The sequence below is a fragment of the Elgaria multicarinata genome, chromosome 15, assembly GCF_023053635.1.
Source record: "Elgaria multicarinata webbii isolate HBS135686 ecotype San Diego chromosome 15, rElgMul1.1.pri, whole genome shotgun sequence".
Taxonomy (NCBI): domain Eukaryota; kingdom Metazoa; phylum Chordata; class Lepidosauria; order Squamata; family Anguidae; genus Elgaria; species Elgaria multicarinata.
Genome location: NC_086185.1, coordinates 23,752,392 through 23,774,913, shown reverse-complemented (window position 1 = coordinate 23,774,913; position 22,522 = coordinate 23,752,392). Strand labels below are relative to the sequence as shown.

The 22,522-nt window shown below is 51.7% G+C and overlaps 1 protein-coding gene across 3 annotated transcripts in view; it reads right to left on the bottom strand.

Moving 5' to 3' along the window:
* The window catches only part of DGKK (diacylglycerol kinase kappa), a 56,490-nt gene that overhangs the window by 5,170 nt on the left and 28,798 nt on the right, over positions 1-22,522 (bottom strand). For all 3 annotated transcript variants that reach the window (XM_063141989.1, XM_063141990.1, XM_063141991.1), the window contains exons 5-24: positions 22,140-22,272; positions 21,109-21,215; positions 20,741-20,866; positions 19,467-19,569; positions 16,753-16,915; positions 15,659-15,767; positions 13,834-13,973; positions 12,166-12,247; positions 11,869-11,960; positions 10,874-10,973; positions 10,179-10,425; positions 8,261-8,362; positions 7,568-7,667; positions 6,111-6,218; positions 4,059-4,155; positions 3,548-3,655; positions 1,954-2,067; positions 1,660-1,794; positions 1,056-1,222; positions 530-650 (exon numbers count right to left, since the gene is read on the bottom strand). In XM_063141989.1, coding sequence (XP_062998059.1) covers positions 530-650; positions 1,056-1,222; positions 1,660-1,794; positions 1,954-2,067; positions 3,548-3,655; positions 4,059-4,155; positions 6,111-6,218; positions 7,568-7,667; positions 8,261-8,362; positions 10,179-10,425; positions 10,874-10,973; positions 11,869-11,960; positions 12,166-12,247; positions 13,834-13,973; positions 15,659-15,767; positions 16,753-16,915; positions 19,467-19,569; positions 20,741-20,866; positions 21,109-21,215; positions 22,140-22,272 — 2,454 coding nt within the window. The remainder of the gene's footprint in view (positions 1-529; positions 651-1,055; positions 1,223-1,659; positions 1,795-1,953; positions 2,068-3,547; positions 3,656-4,058; positions 4,156-6,110; positions 6,219-7,567; positions 7,668-8,260; positions 8,363-10,178; positions 10,426-10,873; positions 10,974-11,868; positions 11,961-12,165; positions 12,248-13,833; positions 13,974-15,658; positions 15,768-16,752; positions 16,916-19,466; positions 19,570-20,740; positions 20,867-21,108; positions 21,216-22,139; positions 22,273-22,522) is intronic.

Sequence of the window (22,522 nt, the reverse complement as noted above, 5' to 3'; positions counted from 1 at the left end):
GCCACACAACGCTTCGCGGAACCGGATGGAGCAGCGAGAAGAGCAGAATCCCCTGGCCGCCTCTCCAGCGAAGGCTGGGGAATCTCTTGATTGAAACCCTGGAGAGCCACTGCTGCCGGTCTGTGTTGACAGTCCTGGGCTTCAGGGATCCAGGGACTGACTCAATAAAAAACAGCTTCCTATGAGTTGTCACCCTACAACATGCTGGTTCCCTGAAAGCTGGAAACTTACCCAAGGCCACCAGTGCATTCTAAGGATTGTTGCCCTATTGGGCAAAATAATAATAACAACAACGATGATGATGATGATGATAATAAAAATAATAATAATAGAGACATCGCCCCTGCTACAGAGATCTTCCAAGGTGAGCTTCCTCTGGGACTCTCCCTCTCTCTGCCCAGGACTTCATCCGACACAGCAGTGACACAGAAGCGCTTCCCCACAATATGGACACCCAGTGATTCCACTCCACCAACCGGTCCCTGAAACCCCAACACAGAAGCCTGTTGCAAGATGCGGCATCTCTCACCTCTGGGCCGCCGCCACTGCTCTTGCTGGGCAGGGCCTCGTTCAGCGCCAGAGCGCTGCAGTTCACGGCATGCGCCAACTCCTGCTCAATGGCTCTGCGTGTTTTGGCAGCATCACGGATCCTGCAGAGCAGCAAAGGAAAACGGGCCCGTCAGTCACCTGCAACTGGACCGACGCAGTGCAGGGAGCTTTCTGGTAGCTGGCCACTTTGCCCCTCGCTGCTGAGCCATCCCTGATGCCTATAGGGGAGAAGGCTCCCCTGCATCACCCACCCTGGACACCCAGCAAAGCTGTGGATGAAAAGAAGCAACTGCCATCCCCTGGATTATACTGGCTCATACGCTGTCCAGCGGACAGGGTCCCCTTGCCTGCTTTGCCCCCAACTACCACAAGAGGGCACTGCTGGCACAGGTACCTGCATGGGGTTGCGGTGGCACAGCCCGTCCGTGTCCCCCTGCTGGGGCGCTTGAGAATGCACCCTTTTCCGGCCTCCCACGCCCATCCGTGGGGTGGGACAAAGTCGGTACCTGCTAATGAGGGTTTCCGTGGCTTGGGCCAACTGCTGCATCTGGCTGTACTCCTCATCTGTCAAGTACTCCATGGACTGCTGGGAGCTGAGGCGGGGGCGGGACGTGGCTCGGTAGCCTTCGCCCTTTTGCTTGTCCTCCCACGATTTCAGGGTGCTCTCAAAAGCCTGCAAGGACACATGGCAGCAGACGTAGCTTCAGGAGGGCTGACTGCCGCCGGGGCACCTCCAGCAACATTCCACCCCGAGGAACTCAATACATGAACACAGGAGAGAGCCCGTTTCCTCCTCCCGGCGGGGAAGGGGGCACCGAACATTCTTCTGGGACTAGGCACAGAAGTCCGTGAGGGGACTCACCAGTCCGCTGATTTGCGCTCACGGGTTATCATTTTAGAGCCTACGATGCACAGCTTAATTTTCCAAAGTTGCTCATGGAGCATGCTGTTCTCCCATTCGCCCTTAGTACGCTGACCTCAGAGCAGCTAAGCCAATGGCAGCTAAGGAGGCTATGACGGTTTTATTTGTAATATGTACACACACACACCCCCATGGGCTATGCCGGATCTTTTTCGTCACCCATGCATGGCAGGTTACATGCTTCTCACCCGGTCTCTCGTCAGCATCTGAGCGCGGTTCTTGTGCTGGATTTTGATCATGCCTGGAGGCTGAATCCAGGCTTCCCCGTCCACCTGCACCGGGACGCCTTCATCTCCCCGAATCGTGATCTTTACCATCCGGCACTGGTGGGCAGACACAACGGGGCGATGAGAGACGTTCAGAAACAAACGGGTCTCAACCCTTCCTTAACTCCAGCCCATCTGAATCGAAACGGATCCCCTCCCATGGACAGTTTTGGGGAGGCTCAAACTGGGCAGGCAACATTTGGGCGTTGCTCTTACCTGGGCGATTCGGTGATGCTGCAAGTTGATGACCCGCGACACCGCCATCTGGATGCTACCAAAGACGGCAACCACCTCAAGCTTCTTGTCATCAAAGGAGGGAGCCCCAAAATTCTGGAAGGGAAAAGACCCAGACGTATAAATGCCTCAAGGGGAGGTCTGGAAGGGCGCCTTTGAATTCTGCATATGTGTTTCCCCCTTCTGCGTTGAGAGATTTCCCACCTTTAACAATCCTACCAGGGAAGTCAGGGAGGAGAAGACAATTAACGGCTACTAGTCCTGATGGCTGTATGCTACCTCGAGCATCATGCTGGGGAACATGGGTGGGAGGGTGCTGTTGCACTCGTATCCTGCTTTTGGATTTCCCATGGGCAGCCATGGTGTGAACAGAATGCTGGAATGAACCTTAGTCTGATCCAGTAAGGCTCTTAGAGTGAACAGAGTGCTGGATGGAACCTTAGTCTGATCCAGTAGGGCTCTTAGAGTGAACAGAGTGCTGGATGGAACCTTAGTCTGATCCAGTAGGGCTCTTAGAGTGAACAGAGTGCTGGATGGATGGATGGAACCTTAGTTTGATCCAGTAGGGCTCTTAGAGTGAACAGAGTGCTGGATGGAACCTTAGTCTGATCCAGTAGGGCTCTTAGAGTGAACAGAGTGCTGGATGGAACCTTAGTCTGATCCAGTAGGGCTCTTAGAGTGAACAGAGTGCTGGATGGAACCTTAGTCTGATCCAGTAGGGCTCTTCTTGTGTCCTTAAGTCAGAAGAGACGGAGCCAAACCTCACTCATGGGGTTCCAATCCAACTCCCTCTTTCCACCAGATAGGTAGAAGCCAGTGTGGTGTAGTGGCTAAAGTGTTGGACTGGGAGTCGGGAGATCCGGGTTATTATTTATTTATTTATTTATTTATTTATTTATTTATTTAGCACCATCAATGTACATGATGCTGTACAGAGTAAAACAATAAAATAGCAAGACCCTGCCGCATAGGCTTACAATCTAATAAAATCATAATAAAACAATAAGGAGGGGAAGAGAATGCACCAAACAGGCACAGGGTAGAGTAAAACTAACAATATAAAAGTCAGAATAAAATCAAGTTGTAAAAGCTTTAGGAAAAAGAAAAGTTTTTAGCTGAGCTTTAAAAGCTGCGGTTGAACTTGTAGTTCTCAAATGTTCTGGAAGAGCGTTCCAGGCGTAAGGGGCAGCCGAAGAAAATGGACGAAGCCGAGCAAGGGAAGTAGAGACCCTTGGGCAGGCGAGAAACATGTCATCAGAGGAGCGATAGTGTGAGATGAGAGAGGGGTTCTAGTCCCCATTCAACCGTGGAAACCCACTGGGTGACTTTGGGCCATCCACAGACTCTCTGCCCATCCCACCTCACAGGGCTGTTGTGAGGATAAAATGGAGAGGAGGAAGAGGATTATGTGCACCGCCCTGGGTTCCTTGGAGGAAAAAAGGCGGGATATAAATGCAATAAATAAATAAATGGGAGATGTGGCACATTAAGGAAGAGGGAGTCACGCTGCACTTCACCAGTGGCTGAAGAGAGGCTGCAATGATTCTGGCCAAAGGAAGCTCCGGGCCAAACTCACGTTATCCTCCTTGGTGCCTCCCCAGAAGTTGATGCCTCCTGCGTAGCTGGGAATGTTGAGCACGGCAATGCCCTGCAGGCTGGGCAAGGAAATAGGCACCCCGTCACACTGGAAGGAAGCAAGAGAAAGGAGCTTTAGGGACCCACAGGTCTCTCCAGGAGCCCCCAAGACGGCACAGCAAAGATCTTGATTGCAACGGTGGAAGCAGCTCACACCTGGCGGCAGAATCCCGGCACGGCTCCCTACATTTCAAGAGGCAGAGAGAGCGAGGGCTGGCCCGAAAGCCGCTTCCGTCAAGGCCAGCTCTGATTACCCAAGCATTTTGAAAAGATTACCCCTATCATGCTACTTATCTCTTATCCTGCTAGATCCCCCCTCTTTTTTTTTTTAAAGAGAAAGGTATTTGCAGGATTGTACAGGTGGGCGACGTTTTTGCACTGTTTTAGATCAAGAAAAATCTGCGCCTTCGTGATTCAGCCCTCCCTGCCCTAAAGGTTTCGCTGGCAGCTACCTCGAGCTGGACTCGTTGCTCCAGGTTCTTGTAGGTCCTCTGGAGCAGCTCCTTCGTTCCCAGAACGCCGTACCACATCATGTTCTTCGTGCGGCTGCTGCAAAGAGGACAAAGGGGGAGGAGAAGGGCTCACAGCTCCGCTTCCTTCCAGTGCAACACGATGCCTGTTTCGATCCGCTCCTGAGTCATCCCTAACCCGGCGCCGTTAACCTGTGTGGCCCATCCCAGATGTTATTTGGCACACTGGGCTAGACAGAGGGTGAGTTTGTGGGGCTTAACCTACTCCTGGCCAGCCATGGTTTCCGACCCCCCCACCCGAGCAGCCTGGTAATCGCTGCTCCTTAAAACAATCCGGCGTTGCCTTCATGCCTTATTAGAACCTTTCGGCGGCATGCAATTAAGGATAATTAAGTAGCACTATTAGGCTCTCTCCCAGAGCTCCCGAAGACTCCAGCTCCATTTCTGGCACACGCTTATCCCAGATTTCTATCTAGGCTCCGGTTCCTGGTGCGATTGCCCTGGATAGGTTGATCAAGCGCTGGAGCATAATTTCCTGGCTTCCCGAGGCCACCCTGGGGAGGCTTCCTTAACGAGCATTTCCAGAGTCCTTAAACGAAGGGCACTGCTGGAAGACGGAACTGACACATCTATCCCACATCGACGTCTTCACACAGCGCAGAGTGGAACTCTAGAATTCGCTACGACAAGATGTAGGGATGGACACCCATTTGGACGGCTTTAAAAGGGGGGTGGATAAATTCCTGGAGAAGGCGATCAAGGGCTACTAGCCCCGATGGTTATGTGCTACCTCCAGTATCAGAGGCAGTAATCCTGTGTGCACCAGTTGCTGGGGAACATGGGTGGGAGGGTGCTGTTGCACCGTGTCCTGCTTGTGGGTTCATGGTCAACAGCTGGCTGGCCACTGCATGAACAGAGTGCTGAACCAGATGGACGTCTGGTCTGATCCAGCAGGGCTCTTCTGATGTTCTTATCCTTAAATGGTGTGCCTGTGTGTGTGCAGAACACACACGGCTCTGTTGGAACAAGCATGCTCTAAGATAGGGGTGGGTAACTTCTGCCCCAGGGGCCAAATCCGGTTCACCTGAAGTCCTAGTCCAGAGTTCCCCAGACTGCCCCACCCCTTCCCCTGGCCTCGCCTCCTTGGCCCAAACCACCAATCATTTGGTCCTTTCCCAGCATTTGTGTAGTCTTTCCTTCGTTCTAAATGGTTGAAAACCCTCTCCTAAGGCTTAGTGACTTAAGAGTATGAAGCTAAAATATGCCAGGGTTTTTGGGGGGTATTTGTGCCACCACCACCCTTTTGCCTTTGACTCCATCCACCGCTGGAACGTGGTGCCTAATGGCTTCCCCATAATGGAGCCCAGATCTTGGCCTCAAGACTCTTGCTCTAAGAACACAGGCCTCGCGTCAAGGTTTTGCATGTAACGTTGAGTTTCCGGCTTCTTGGCCGTTCGGTGCGGAAAGTGGGTGGAGCGCCACCTTCTCTGCTTCTGGTGACTTGAAACATTTGCATGGTGGGACGCTGCTGCGGTGGTTTCTCCTGCCAGCCAGGGAACGCTGGGCCTCGTTCCACTTGCCCATTCTGACTGGGGAGTCCACCCACGCCTTTGCCCAAAGACAGATGGGGCCTCCATCTACGGCCCACATCAATGGCAAGCGTAGCCCACTCCATCCGGAGCTGCATGCCAGAGGCAGAGAACAGGGGTCCCTGGGCCAGGTGTGCTGCAAAAACCACTGAGATTCTGGGTCAGTGGAAATTTCGCAGTGCTGCAGAGGAAACGGTAGCAAAGGGGAGGACGTCTCTTAATCAGCTTGCAAATGTGATCATTTTGTGGGTGCACGTGGGAGGCCAGGAGGTCAGAACAAATGGCTTTTAAGTGGCTTTTCTATTTTTCCTGCAGCCAAAGTACGTGCCCATTGCTGCTTCTGGCCTTGACAGAAACCGAGATGTACAGTCCTTACAGGGCATCCCTGTGCCACCATCCGGGGCCCTCCCATTTTTGTGCAAGCAGTGAGGAATTTGTCACATACCTGCATTTTTTGGGATGTTCGTCCCTCTTGTTGTTGAATTCCAGAGAGATCTTCGCGTCCAGGCCGATGCCAAAATAATTATTCATGACGCATCTTTCAGAGAATTGTCTGAAACCAGCAGATGGAGGAAAAGGAAATTGTTCAGAAACAACCAGTGAAGCAGAACCAGAGAAATGCTAGCAGAATACAAAACGCCTGTCTTGTAATCTCAAACGCCTTCCAAGTACCACCAAAAGCTAGAAAAGGGATTTTGAACACCAGTTCCAGGGGCAGGGGTGCGAAAAGAGGGATTTTGGTTGGATGACAGTGAAGTCACACCCACATCAGATTGGCTGTGAGTGAAGTCATTTCCAGGTCTCCAAAGGCATGCTGAAATTAAATGGAGCGCTGTCTGGTTTTTCCATGTTCAGCGTTTGCCCATCTCGTTGCAGGATGGCAGCGGAATTAGCTGGGCATTTCAAGATCGCTGGAACTAAGCAAAAGCCATGGGAGGCCTCTGACTCCAAGTGGTCCAGCCAAGAGGGTGACTGGCCATCCATGTGCTCCTGACCACATGATGTGCTGAGCTGAAGTCTCCCAGGGCCTGCTTTGCCTCCCACGTGCCCCTGGGGTGCTCTCCAGTCTGCGCAAACATCACAAGCCAAGTGTGACCCATATTGGATAGCTTAAGAAGCAAACTAAATAGGATAAAACACGATTCCTTCAACTGGGTAACTTCACTCCCTTTAAATGCTACTAATAAAACTGTGCTCTAGGGGATCCATTCCGGTACCTTTTTGGTCAGTCTTAAGACTTACTTATTCCAGTAAGCACTCAATTACATTTTACCTGCCATCCCATCTGTGTTTTAGCCCTGGTTTAATTGTGTGCGCACGTGTTGAATGTATAGATCATAGAATCATAGAATAGCAGAGTTGGAAGGGGCCTACAAGGCCATCGAGTCCAACCCCCTGCTCAATGCAGGAATCCACCCTAAAGCATCCCTGACAGATGCTTGTCCAGCTGCCTCTTGAAGGCCTCTAGTGTGGGAGAGCCCACAACCTCCCCAGGTAACTGATTCCATTGTCGCACTGCTCTAACAGTCAGGAAGTTTTTCCTGATGTCCCGCTGGAATCTGGCTTCCTTTAACTTGAGTCCGTTATTCCGTGATATTTATTTGTATCCACTGATCTTTCAGCGACGGAAAGGCAAAACAGCACTTTGCTTTTAAGATATGAATAGTAATTAATTAATAATTATTAATAACTTGTCTTCTAAGCATGTTCCTGGAGTTCCTTTTAATTTATCATTTGTATGGGTCTTCTGGTGTGAATAGGGGGCCTTGTTGCTCTTCTGCTCCCCCGTCCACCCCCCAGCACCAGCCTTGTGAAGGCCATGACCCCTTTTTCCCCTTCCTCAAGGCCAAAAGGAGAGGGAGGTCATGTCCCAGAGAGGCCGTGGCACCGGCGCAGACTCACATGGCCCCAGGGTCCTCTGTAAAGTGGACGGTGCTGAAGCTCTCGGGTCTGTCCAGGATGATGGACGAAGTGGTGGAGATGACCGTGTCCCGACGGGACTCTGTTGGGAAAAGCCAGATAGCCGTCAAATCTCAGCTCATCCGGCTGCAGCCCTCACAGGTGCCAGCAACACCCCTCCACTGTAGCTGAGGAGAGGGATCCAAGGAAGGGCTCCTCCATTCACACGGCAAAGCCGCCATCCACATCTCTGAAATCACCGAGCTGTCATCCTGCCACTTCCCCCAAAGCACTCAGAGTGGAGCACCCCAGATCTGAGCCCATCCAGGCACTGGCAGGCCCCAGACCAGCTGAGATTCAGAGGCAGGAGGCGCCTCACCGGGCCATTATTGGGGTGACAAAACATTCGTGCTAGAAGAGACCTGGAAGGCCAACATGCTGCTAAAATGGACACCCAGAGAGTTTGTCCCCTGCTATTTCATCCCCAATCGGCAACATTCTCCTGACTTGGTACTGGGCTGAGGGCGTCCCCTCCTCATCAAGACCCCTAGGGAGGCTTCCCTCCCACTGAACCCTCACCCCAAAGCCTGCTTGCTCTGCAGCTGCCCAATCCTCCCCCGACAGCCCCTGAAGGCCTTTCTGGCACTTTCGCCTCCTCTCCCCTCGCACCCAGAGCCATGCCAACTGCAGCCTTACTAAGCTTTTCCGTCTCCTTGCTGAAGTCTTCGTTGCTGTCCTTCTTGCTGGCCAGAGAGAGGCTCCTGTAGGCCTGGGTCTGCTTGTTCTGCTCATCCACAGCTGCAGGGAAGAAGGCAGCAAAGAGAAGATGTTTTTGTGTGTGTATACATTGCCTTACATAGAATCATAGAGTTGGAAGGGGCTTATAAGGCCATCGAGTCCAACCCCCTGCTCAATGCAGGAATCCACCCTAAAGCATCCCCGACAGATGGCTGTCCAGCTGCATCTTGAATGCCTCTATTGCAGGACATCCCACGACCTCCATGGTCATTGGTTCCATTGTCGTACTGCTCTAACAGTCAGGAAGCTTTTCCTGATGTCCAACCGGAATCTGGCTTCCTGTAACTTGAGCCCGTTATTCCGTGTCCTGCACTCTGGGATGATCGAGAAGAGATCCTGGTATTCAGGACAGCTGATAAATCACTTTTTTAAAAAAACAAGGCTAAAACTACTTAGCGCCTACCAAAAACACACGAAAGCAAGAGTTAAAACCAACAGGCAGCTAAGCCTCCCCCCAGAAATAGCATCAGTTCAAGCATTACAAAGCCTGGCCAAATAAGGTGGTCTTTGCGTGATACATATGCAGCACACCGAGGCAGGTGCCACAGTAGAGAAAGCGCCTTCCCTGGTCGCCCCCTGCCCAACGTCCAACAGAAGGACCTCCAGTGACCGATGCTCTCAATTGAGGGCTTCTCCGGGCTATGGCTTCCAGACCAGGAGAGGGCAAAGGCCCCGGCTCAGCGGGGAAGCCCCGGCTTTGCATTCGGGAGGTCCCAAGTTCAACTCCCAGCAGCATCCTTAGGCAGGGCTGGAAAAACTCCTGCCTGAATCCCTGGAGAGCTGCTGCTGCCAGTCCGTGTCGGCAATACTGGGCTAGATGGGCCAAGGGTCTGACTCAGTCTAAGGCAGCTGCCTAGGTGGTGGTGGTGGTTATTATTATTATTATTATTTAGGGTGACCATATGAAAAGGAGGACAGGGCTCCTGTACCTTTAACAGTTGCATAGAAAAGGGAATTTCAGCAGCTGTCATTTGTATATATGGAAAACCTGGTGAAATTTCCTCTTCACCACAACAGTTAAAGCTGCAGGTGCCCTGCCCTCTTTTAAATCTGGTCACTCTAGTATAGCTCCTGCAGCTTTAACTGTTCTGATGAAGAGGGAATTTCTCCAGGTTCTCCAGATATACAAAGGACACCTGTTGAAATTCCCTTTTCTATGCAACTGTTAAAGGTACAGGAGCCCTGTCCTCCTTTTCATATGGTCACATCATCATTATTATTATTATTATTATTATTATTATTATTATTATTATTATTATTTGTATTCCGCTTTTTGCCCAATACTGGGCCTCAAGGCGGTATTACAAAGTTTAAAAAATACATTTTAAAACATAGGAAAAGAAATGTTAAAAAAGAAGAAGTTTAAAATACACAACACCCCCAAAGGAGCCTGCCTCTTAAGCTCCCAGTCCCAAAAAAGTTGTTGCAGCTGGGTGTGTGTGAGATGGTTCTGTGTTGGGAGCCTCAGGGGTCATCTACACCAAGCAGGATATTCCACTATGAAAGCAGTATATAGAAGGCAGGAGCCACACGACTGCTTTATAGTGGTACTGAAGTGCACTGACAAATGTTGGGCCCCCTGACTCATCTACACCAAGCAGGATATAACACTATGAAAGTGGTATGAAAGCGGTATATGGCATGTGTCCACAGGCCCCAACAGTTGTCAGTGCACTGCAATACCGCTATAAAGCAGTCGTGTGGCTCCTGCCTTTTATATACTGCTTTCATAGTGGAATATCCTGCTTGGTGTAGATGAGCCCTGAGTCTGCTAGGAGGCAGCTGCCTAGGTTGCTACGTGAGCCTGGCTGGTCACCTTTCTCGGCCTGCTCAATGATCTGCCGCAGAGCTTTCTTCAGGCTGTTGGCTCTCAGCATGAGCTGCTCCTTGGATTTGAAGATCCGAGGCACCGGGCTGGGGTGGAACTGGCCCTCTTTGCTGCCCTCCGGGGTTTCGGGGCTGGGCAGGGCGGCTGGAGAGGTGCCTTCCGGGACCACAATGGCCTGCGACTCGTCACTGAGCTCGCGCACCAGCGAGTCCAGCTTCTCGTTCAGCATGGCGCACTGCAAGGAGAGAGGCAGGTGAGGCCCAGTGTGAGGGAGCCGGGCTGGAGCAGGCAGAAGAGACCTTCTCCCAGCGCTGCTCTGTGTTTCGAATTTCATAAATAGCTTTGAGGGCACATAAAGAGCCAGTGCGGTGTAGCGGCTAGAGTGTCAGACTGGGAGTCGGGAGATCTGGGTTCGAGTCCCCACTCGGCCACGGAAACCTACTGGGTGGCTTTGGGCCAGTCACAGACTCTCAGCCCACCTCACAGGGTCGTTGTTGTGAGGATAAAATGGAGAGGAGGCGGGTTATGTACACCTCCTTGGGTTCCATGGAGGAAATAAGGCAGGGTATGAATGCAATAAATAAATAAATAAGACTGATCTAGAGCCCCAAAAGAAACTTGTCACCCGTTGTGCAATGCCTGTTCTGTACACCCGGGAATGCCAATTCCCCCATCACGCTTGCCTTTCGAGCCATGGTGTCGGCTTCCTGCTTGCTGTCAGCTGTCCGCTCGTAAGCTTTGCCAACGTCAGCCACAAAGTCATTCACCGTCCCACACAGGAACCTGAGAAGAAGGGGAGTTGAAGGACCATCTTCTGACCCATCCCTATGTGGGCTACTGAAACCAGACCCACGTTCTTTCCACAAACACATGTAACATACAGGCCTGAAAAGCCACCTCCAGCTGTGGTTCAAGCACACGCCTCCACGAGAGCCATCAAGGCTTCCACCTATCCCAAATGTCCCAGGCTTTAAAAAGTAAGCAGAAACCGCCATCTCTCTCTCTCTCTCTCTCTCTCTCTCTCTCTCTCTCCGCCCTCTCTCTAGTACTTAAAATTTTATTTTACATAAACAATCTTCATCTTTGTCACACTTATTTCCAGTGCAAATGTTCTATCATATATTATTCTTTAATCTCTGTCTGCATGGAGTTTTAATTGTCAGAAACTGCCCTCAATGGGATGTTAAACATTTGAATTTATATTCCACCCCTTAATTAGATTTGTGGAAAACCCAAAGGTGACACGTGGATGAAGTTCCATCTACTTCAACAGGGAGGAGAACTGACAACGCATCAAGAACTTCTCACTTCTGCAATAAGGCCAATAGTTTGTGGAGGTTGGTTTTCCAAAGCTGCCCACATATCAGCTACTTGCAAATGGCTGCGGAGGGGGCTGCAACCTCCTCACATTTGCAGCCCTTTTTTAATCTTCAAAGTACTTGAACAGCATTTGCAGGCTTTGAGCTAAATTAGTAATATTCCCATAATAGAGATGAAAAACTGAGGCTGAGTGATTTGCCCGCATGACAAGTCCACGGCACGGTGAGACTCAAATTTAAGTCTCCCAGAGCCAAGACCAGTGGTTTGCCTGTCATGTCACACTCGCAGCCCATGTGCCGGAATTTCCCCTCCTGCACACACAAATGCACAAAGATGCGGTCAGAGAACCACTCCTTACTTTGCTGAGGAAATCACCACTGAGTGTTTGTCAGACTCCAGGATCTTTGCCAAATGGAAGGCCACTGAGTCGGCATAGTGAGAGATCTGAGCCTATGGAGAGAAGGCAAAGGTACAGTCACAGTCTGAGTAGCAGGTCACAATAGTCCCAGGGCATGTGTTTTGCTGCCCCCCGCTCCACCAAAGGAAGAACACCAGAGCAGCCGACACATCCCCTGCATCCTTGGCTCCCAGAACCCCTTCTGCATTCCTCTGCTGCTCAGAGCAGGTCCTGCAGGTGACCTAACATCCTCCTCACCTGTATGGTGGAATCCTCACTCTCCTCTTCTTTGATGGCTGGTGGGGACTGCTTGGGAGCCTCGTAGGTCAGAACACTCCACCTGCAGGGGAAGACCGAGATGTCAAGGAGACACACCATGGACCCAGCACGAACGTGCATGGGAACATGGACTCGGGCACCACATGGCCAGCCTGCCTCTGGCTGTCGGGGAAAAGCAGCCCTGAAACCTCTGCTCCACGTGAAAGTCCCCAATTGAGGCATTTCAGATCCAAAAGGGGAGACATGATAGAGGTGTACGCAATGGTGCAGGGTGTGGAGAATGTGGAGAGGGAGGCGTTTTTATCCCTCTCTCAAAATACTAGAACGCAAGGGGGTCCTCCCATGAAGCTGAGTTGTGGGAGATTCAGGACAGATAAATGAAAGGACTTCCTCACACAATGGAATTCGCTGCCACAAGATGTAGTGATGGCCACCCATTTGGATGGCTTTAAAAGGGGGTGAGGCAAATGCCAGGAGGAGAAGACTATCAATGGCTACTAGTTCTGTTGGCCATGTGCTACCTGCAGTATCAGAGGCAGTAAGCCTGTGTGCACCAGTTGCTGGAGAACATGGGTGCAAGGGTGCTGTTGCACCATGTCCTGCTTTCTTGTTCCCTGTCCGATGGCTGGTTGGCCACTGTGTGAATTAGAATGCTGGACTAGATGAACCCTTGGTCTGATCCAACAGGGCTCCTCTGATGTTCTTCACTCTGCAACGCTCTGGTCTCAGCATAGGAATGGGAGAGACCAAAGGCTGTGGTGGAGGTGGACTGTCTCTCCATCACATACAAGGTGGCTGTGCGTCTTCTAAGGCTTTTTAGCAAGTGGGGGGGGGGAGGGTAGTAGGTAGCTGGAAGGGCTTCCCACCACCAGTCCCACTCTTAGCCAGGCTTCAACATAGAATCATAGAACCATAGAATAGCAGAGTTGGAAGGGGCCTACAAGGCCATCGAGTCCAACCCCCTGCTCAATGCAGGAATCCACCCTAAAGCATCCCCGACAGATGCTTGTCCAGCTGCCTCTTGAAGGCCTCTAGTGTGGGAGAGCCCACAACCTCCCTAGGGAACTGATTCCATTGTCGCACTGCTCTAACAGTCAGGAAGTTTTTCCTGATGTCCAGCTGGAATCTGGCTTCCTTTAACTTGAGCCCGTTATTCCGTGTCCTGCACTCTGGGAGGATCGAGAAGAGATCCTGGCCCTCCTCTGTGTGACAACCTTTTAAGTATTTGAAGAGTGCTCTCATGTCTCCCCTCAATCTTCTCTTCTCCAGGCTAAACATGCCCAGTTCTTTCAGTCTCTCTTCATAGAGCTTTGTTTCCAGACCCCTGATCATTCTGGTTGCCCTCCTCTGAACACGCTCCAGCTTGTCTGCGTCCTTCTTGAATTGTGGAGCCCAGAACTGGACGCAATACTCTAGATGAGGCCTAACCAGGGCCGAATAGAGAGGAACCAGTACCTCACGTGATTTGGAAGCTATACTTCTATTAATGCAGCCCAAAATAGCATTTGCCTTTCTTGCAGCCATATCGCACTGTTGGCTCCTATTCAGCTTGCAATCTACAACAATTCCAAGATCCTTCTCGTTTGTAGTATTGCTGAGCCAAGTATCCCCCATCTTGTAACTGTGCATTTGGTTTCTGGGGATTACCTGTCCAGCATCTTGGTAGTGGCTCGCTCCAGCTTCTCCAGAACCTGCAGCAGCTGCGTATCGTCGTCACAGAGGCTACCCCAGCCCAGCACCCGGGCGAGGTCATTCCCAGTCCCAAGTGGCAGGACTCCAAGTTGACACTGTCAGAAACAAGGTAGGGGGAGGGTCAGGAAGAGCTGGGCGTAAACTGATACACCCGGGTCTCTGAGGAACCTGACACCTTCGGGGTTCATGAAATGCAGCCTCCCCGTCCTCCTTCCATGCTCCTGCCCCCACTGAGCCACCCACCCACCCCATTCCAGATCTCACTGTTGCACAAAAGCAACACACACACACACACCCCCCTCAGGAAGCCAAGGACGTTACGGTGACGAAATCAGCTGCTGCAAAAACAAGGAGTCTCGTGGCACCTTAAAGGCTAACACATTTATCACGGCATGAGCCTTCGTGGACTGTGATGAAGTGGACTCTGTTGTTATGGCAACCTGGTATCATGCACGGATTCTTTATCCTTCTTCCCTATTTCCTGAGCGTGTGCCAGAGGGTGTGTATGAGAAAAAGAGAAAGAAAGAAAGAAAGGGGAAACGGTGGGGGAAATGGAGGCCAGATTTTACTCATCCCTACAGCCTGTTCAAATCATAGGATCGTTTTTTGGGGTGTGGTGTTTTTTTCCTGTGCATGAAATTTAGGATGTTTCACATTCAGACTTTTTCATCCTCGTACTACTAGCAAGGGCAGCAGGAGTCCTGCAACCACCCAATTCATACCTCTAAAGAATATATTTGGGGGAAGGAAGAGAAACAGAAAGAATGGATACACTCAACATCTAAGGTCCTCCTCCGGGTGCCTACTCCGAGGGACACTCAGAGGAAGGCAGCAAGGAAGAGGGCCTTCTCAGTGGTGGCCCCCCAATTATGGAACAATCTCCCCAAAGAGGTTCACCTGGTGCCAAGATTGTTCTCTTTTTGGTGCCAAGTCAAGACTTTTCTCTTCTCCCAGGCATATGTTGAGTTTTTAACTGACTCCCAGAATAGCTGTTTTAAATGGATATTGTCTGTTTTTATGCTTTTAAAATTTTGTATATTGGTTTTTAAATGTTCAATGTTTATAGTCTTTGTAAACTGCCCAGAGAGCTTCAACTATGGGGTGGTATATAAATGTAAATCAGTGGTTCCCAAACTTTTTCAGGTAACCGCCCCCTTGGTTTCACAAACTCATGCCCAGTGCCCCCTACCCTACACTATAAACACCATTATTCAGAATAGCGGTTTTCAACGACCCACTAAGGAAGATAATAACAATACAATTCAAAACAGTAACAATTAATTGAATATTCAAAATCCGAAGCACCCGCTGCAGGCTTGCTGAGGGAGGGAGGGAAAAGAGAGCGAACGCCTCTGTTTTGCAGCCGGCATGGCAGGGCACACCAAGCAGGGTACGTCTCTTCATTAGCGTTTTGGTGCTTTTGAAACATTTGAGTTCACCGTTAAAAGGACTCTTCTTAAACGGTATTAATACATGTGTGGATTCTTCCCCTATATGGCTTGGAACCAAACTACCTTCTCCCATAAAAATGTCTCTGGGTTTTAAGAATTTCTGGAGAGGCATTTCTCGGGAAAGACCACCTCGAGCGCTTCCCTGCCGCTCCTTTGCCTCTTAGTGCCCCCCTGCCGCCCCCTTGACTCTTAACGCCCCCCTATGCAATCCCACCACCCCCAAGGGGGCGGTACCACCTACTTTGGGAACCACTGATGTACATAATAATAATAATAATAATAATAATAATAATAATAATAATAATAATAATAATAATAATAATACCCACCTGCTTGTGCAGGCCTAGTGAGTCAATTTCGGAGAGTACCCAACCCACACTGCCATCACCGCCACACACCAGGATCCGAAAAGTGGAGAACTTCTGGAAGAGCCGCAGCCTGGCATGAAGACAAAAAGAAAGGGTTGGCAGCAAAGACGCGAATATTTTCAGCAGGCTGCTGCCTGGACGCTACTTCCTGGTTGTGCATCATCATGGCACAGTGCCTGGGTGGGATGCACGGTGCGCTCTCAGTGCACAAATGTCCTGCAGATCTGAGGCTGTGATAGGCCCCCATGGTGGGAGCTCATATCACCCATCCCTAAGGCAGCTCCACCCTGTCCAGCCTGGAAGACAGGCTGCTCTGGGGTCCACTCCAGGGAACCGGCCTCTGAGAGGCAAGTGAAGTTCTCTGGGCAACAGTGGTCAGGATGGGGAACAGTGACCTGCAGTGCCAAAGGAACACCGCAAGCTGCCTTATGCTGAATCAAACCTGGGTCTGCTTAGCCCAGTATTGTCAACACTGACTGGCAGCAGCTCTCCAGGACATCAAGCAGGGGTCGTTCCCAGCCCTACCTGGAGATGCTGCTGGGGGTTGAATCTGGAGCCTCCTGAATGTGAAGCAGGGGCGCTACCACTGAGCAATGCCCGCTATCCAGGGAACAGAATAGGGGACCTTATAGTCAGACACTTGTTCCATTTAGCCCAGTATTGTCAACACTGACTGGCAACAGCCTCCAGTGTTTCAAGCAGGGGTCATTCCCAGCCCTACCTGGAGATGCTGCCGGGGGTTGAACCTGGAGCCTCCTGAATGTGAACCAGGGGCTCTCCCAATGAGCTACACCCGCTATCCAGGGAACAGAATAGGGGACCTTATAGTCAGACACTTGTTCCATTTAGCCCAGTATTGTCAACACTGACTGGCAGCAGCTCTCCAGTGTTTCAAGCAGGGGTCGTTCCCAGCCCTACCTGGAGATGCTGCCGGGAACTGAACCTGGGACTTGCTGCCTGCAAAACAGGAGCTCTCCCACTGAGCCACGGCCTCCTCCCTGGTCCTAGGGTGATGAATGTGCAAGAGGAGCAGAGGGGCCTGATAGGAGGCTTACCCCAGGTGTGGCCCTCCATTCATCAGGTCAAAGACTTGTGCCGGGTTGAGGAACTGCTTGAACTTGCGCAGGAATTTCACCCCCTGGTTGTCCCCGCTCTTAGAGTTGACGAAGGCCAGGAGGGGGCTGGAACAGGAGGACGGGCAGGTGGCCTTCCAGAACCCTGGAGCCACAGGTGGAAAAAGAGGTTCCTGCAAGGTGGCTAGACAGACACCCTAGTTCATCTAGCGCTCTGGCAGGAGGGTTCAGACACAAAGTCCCTCCTGCCCAGCGTCACGTCCCTCCCCCGTGGAAAGCAGATGCCTCTGGGGAGCCCACAAATAGAACATATTGTTTGTGCCCATTATCTGGCCTTTGGATAGACTGCCTCTGTACAAGGAGGTCCCATACAACCATCATGGCTAGCAGCTGTTGGGAGGCCATCTACGCCCACTGCCATCGCTACCTCTAACGGCAGAAAATTCCATAAATGTATGGAAAGGAAGGATTGCCCTGAGGATTATGAGTTGGCCTTTATTTGCTCAGGATGTGGGACCCTGGTGAGAGAAGGGTCCCATTCTGCTATTTGAGAGCGGGCTGCTCGAAGTGCCTTGTGGGTTTTTCCCTTTCCTCTTTTTGCTCCAAGCTTGATGTGGATGATGTATCTTATTGTTAAGTTCCTCAACACAAAGTGTTTAGCAAATTCTCTTACGTTGTTGTTATCATCATCGGATATTGTTAACTGATCTCCTGGTAAGTCTTATCAGAAACATTCTGATACATTTTAAATGAACTGCGTTATAATTAGGGTGATCGCATTTGCCTGTTTTGTGCACCACTTTGAGCACAATGCATCGTGGGCAATGCAATCTACAAATAAATTGACCGGGATTCTGCTTTTGTCTGTCCTGACACTTCCACCCTCTTAGAGATAAGAGGAGAACCTCGTTCCCCCTGTTAGTTTTCTCCATGCTATGAATAATTTCGTACACCACGGTCGTGTCCCCCTCTTCACCCTCTTTTCCTCCCGTGGCGCTGCCAAGACGCCCCCACCCACGTTGGCATGGGCACAGTTCCCCGGCATTCACAAATCTAGGTTGCGTAACGAGGGTTGTAGGTTCTGACAAGTGAAGAGCCAGTTCTAGCTGGGAACAAGCTCTAAGCAACCGAATACAAAATGCCAGGATGCTTGGAGGCTGCCCTGAGACGTGGGAATCCTCTCCTTAGCAGAGAACAGCAGCACAGACTGCAAGGCAGGCAGGCAGGCAGGCCAGGCACTGGGGGGAAGTTGCAAAGGAGTTTCCGTCAGCGAGCACTTTGAAGAAATTAAACTGGGAGCAAAATGCATCGGCGGAGCCAAGCCTGGCACCACGACGACTGATCAATAGCAGACCGAGCATCGATGCCAGGCTCTGGGACGTCCGGCTCAGCTCCGGCCAAAGCCAGCTGGCAGGATTTGCACTGCTGGGAGCAGAACAAAAAGTCCCACTGAGCAGGAAGCCTTGTGCGCCCCCCCCATCCCCATCGCCACCAGCAGCTCAAATCTTTTCAGCAATTTGAAGAGCCACCCCCACCCCCTCGCCCCGGCCATTGACATAACCAACTTCCGCAAACAGCCGCCCCACCGGCCCCACAAGCTGCCTTTTCACATCTATCTTCAGACTTTGCAATTCAGAGCAAAACTCATCTATGCTGCAGGCACAGCCCGTCGTGGCCTCTTAGGGCAAACCCCCCACTCTCTTGTATCGTCCTCCTCTGCCCCTCCTCCAGCGCCAATAGACACAGAGAGCGCCGGAAGCCGCAAAAGCGCCAAAGCAGCCAAGAGGCCCAGGAGAACATTCTTAAACCAGCAGGGCCAGATGGACTCTACTGTGCTTGGCAACCATGCTTCTGAGCCACGGCCAAGCCCATTCTACAAGGGCATTGGAGTCTCTTGGGTACCGGGGGTGGGTGGGTCTCGGGGAAGAAGTCCTGCTCAGCCCCCTCTCCCCCCCCCCAGGGTAAAGCCGCCCATTGAGGCTCAGACTTCAACACTTAGAGGGAACGCCGCAGCGGAAACTGAGCAACTGGGTCCCAATCCCATTCCATCCGCTCCCCAGAGCTTTTTTGCATGAGCCGACAGACGCAGCCAGGGAAAACAGCAAGTGCTTAGCAACATCCGAAGCTGCCTTATACGGAGCCAGACCACTGATCCATCTAGACCGGTATTGTCGACACTGACTGGCAGCAGCGGCTCTTCAGGCAGGATTCTTTCCTTGCCCTCCTTGGAGAAGCCGGGGATTTAACCTGGGACTTTTCGCGTGCGAAGCACAGGCTCTACCCAGTGGCAGGATTTGCACTGCTGGGAGCAGAACAAGCTTTACCCAGTGGCTCCCTCCCCATCGCTGAGCAGGCAGTGATGGGGGCTCTAATGAGTCCTGAGCAGGCAGGACTCATTAGAGAGACAGACAGCAGAGAAGGGCTGCACCACTGGTCTATAGGAGCAACGGAAGCCAGCACCAGAGGGAGAAAGAGCTGGAACTGAGGCTACCCCGCAACTGTTTTCAGAGCAGCCTTCCCCAACCTGGTGCCCTACATATGTGCTGGACTACAATTCCGGAGTGCACCAGGTTGGGGAAGGCTGGTTTAGAACCTTCCTAGGGAGTTTTGGAAAAGTGGAGCCCCCGACCATCAGAGACGACAGGAAAAAGATGCTAAGAGATGGACGAGGCCCTCTGCCAGCCCTCGCTACGTACCGTCTGAGTCAATGCTGTTGAGGGCGGTGGGGGGGATGATGGAGACCTTGTACTGCCCCAGGGGGCACTTCTTGCCAAACTGCTCCTTGCAGGCGCTGTGGACCTGACAGGGAGAGGAGAGATGGGAGAGGTTAGGAAGGCTGCTCCTCCCGGAGGCAGAGGGGTAGGAAAGGACCAGGCCTGTGCTCAGGGCCACCCACAGCACAGACCACAGCCCTGCTAGGGAGCTGGTGGCCCAAATCATGCCCAGGGAGGGCCTTGGCGACTGGGAATGGGGATTGTTCAGTTGCCAGCACAGAAAACGGCTCTCTCCGGGGCCTGTCTATAATGAACTCTTGAGACACAAAGCAGGCACAAACACTGTCTCCTGTGCTTGTGACTGCTTTGGTTAGAGTGTGCAGACCTCACGGCCCACACAGGGCTCTTCACCAGGCAGAACAGCAAAAGCACATAGCCAGGAAAAGGTTTTCAGCCCTTCGTAATGTCCCTCGGCATACCAATGGCTATGGTCAACGTCCCACAAATGGGCCCCCCAGTAGCAAGGCAAACATTTCAGTCACCTGTACCTCTCCTCCTTCTTTTTCCTACGTAGCCCTGAGATTCTGCCCCTTCTCCCTCCTGGAGGGGAAGACGTCCAGGCGGGCTTGCTTAGCCCAACGCCAACCAGAGCTAGGCCAACAGAAGGCGGTTTTCCTACTTTGCAGCCTCCCATTTCCTTTGAGGGCGAAGAAAAGACCAAAGTCTCCTTTACGCGGTCCTTCCCCAACCTGGTGTCTCCCACATGTGTTGTCTGCGGATGATGGGAGTTGTTATCCAACAGACCTGGAGCGGACCAGGTTAGGAAAGGCTGTGTTTCCATGCAAGGGGGGCATTTATTTCACAGCCATTTTTCTCCAAACCAAACCACCCTTTTCTTCCTGGGCCCTCCTGTCTCTCGCTCCCCCGTCCACCTGCACTGCCCCCTCCATCGCCCTTTCCTCTCCACGCAAGAGTCAAAGGAATGCGATAGCCCCATTTCCTTCCACAAGGCTTGGAATGGAATCAGATATTCATTTAAGGGTGAGCTGCTGGCCCCACACTTCCCAGCACAGGTCCCAACGAAGCCACAATTCATCCCATTGCAGCCTAGAGCTTCCTTTCCGCTGGCATGTGGGGAGGTGGTGGTAGAGATGCCAGCACCTTCCCCACCGGCAGGGCAGGAGCCAAGATCCTGTAGCAGCTGCAGGTGGGAGAGCTGGAGAAAAGAGCAGGAAAGCAGAACGGGCGTCTCTTACAATCGCCTTGCACCAAAGACAGCGCCAGTCCTGCAGCCTCCGCACGCTCCCGCACGTCTTGTCGCACACGGCACAGCGGGCGCTGACGGGCAGGTTCCCCTCCAGCCACTGGTGGGGCATGGCCACCTGAGAAGAGAAGGCAGAGCTCAGAGGGGAGGCAGGGGTTGCGTGCCTGCCAGCAGATCCAGCCGCCTCCTTTGCAGGAGGCCTCAGAGAGATGCGACAGGCACACTCACGAGGGGCCGCACCTGCCCAGCTGTTAGCACCAGGCACAAGGATGGCACACCGACAGCTGAATCTGCTGCCCCAAGGCCCCCCGACTCGAGCTGCTCTGCATGTGCGACCAAGGAGGGGTGGTGGTGAATTACCCCGTCTTCATCTTCAATGATGTCATTTCCTATAGAGGCCAGGGTGGTCCATTTGCAGTTGTTGGTGGCTCTTACAGCACAGCGCTTGTGGGCTTTGAACTTGCAAACTAGGATGGGGAAAAAGGGGAGGGGGGGAAGCACACAGGAGTTGGCGTGGCAGAAGGAGAGGAACGCAAGAATATAAGAAACGCAGCTCTGACGGATAAGAGATACGGCCAGCCCTCCGCTCATGGTGGCAAGGTATGATCCTGCACCTAGCAAAAGCTTCTCGAGGATCAGAGAACCTCTGGTTGCACCTTGAAGGGCTTTGATGTTGTGCTTGAGTGGTTACAACAACAATTTATTGCAGCCAATAGACCATTTCAACAACAGTTACTTACGGAAACACTTAGCGTACAGTTAGCTATTAAAAAGACAAGTTATCATAGAGGATCTAATACAGCCTTCCTCAACCTGGGGCGCTCCAGATGTGTTGGACTGCATCTCCCAGAATGCCCCAGCCAGCTGGCTGGGGCATTCTGGGAGTTGTAGTCCAACACATCTGGAGCGCCCCAGGTTGAGGAAGGCTGATCTAATAGAAAGGGCCAAGTTCAAAAACTTGGCTACTTGCTCGGTGATTTATTTGTCTGTGTTCTGAAATAATAGGGACATTAAGAATTCCGTTGGGTGACCAGGAAAAGGTTGTAAAATGGAGTTCAGAAGATCATTCCTAGCTTGAGTGGTTCTGCTGGATGCAAGACAAAAAGCAGGCCAAAGGGTTCACCACCCCACTGCTCTACAGCCTGCATCTCCGCATACATCTTCTGTGCATTTCAGGATGTTTTTAGGATGTTTTAATAATGTATACTATGTTTTCAATTCAGGTTTATGTATTTTATATTTATTATTCCCCGCCTCGATCCAAATGGAGAGGCGGGTAAGAAATAATAATAATAATAATAATAATAATAATAATAATAATAATAATAATTCCCCACTTGTGTCTAACAAGGGATGGAAGGGTTTACAAGCAAGAGGTAGGAGCCACGTACCTTCACAGGAGAGGCCGTGGGATGTAACCCCAGAGAGGGCTTCCCGGCAGACGTTGCAGAAGGTGGGCCGGGCATGGGAGCAAGCGTACCAGTTGTGCATGCCAGAGAAGTGCTCCATGTTGAACTGGGAGGCCTGAGACATCACAGAAAAGAAGCAGGTGTTGACCAGGGAGGAGGCAACAAGGACAGATCCAGGATTGCCCTGAGCTACAAGAACGTCTCTCCGTTGACAGGAGAAAGGCTTAGAATGGAACCCTTTCTTTTCCGGTTAAAGGGTCCACCCCTCTCTACTAGAGAGGTCTCTTCATCCCTGACGATCAGCAGCGAGGTCTACAGAGGACCCATCCCCCAATCTGGGCTGCCAGCGTGGCCTGTTGCCGTTG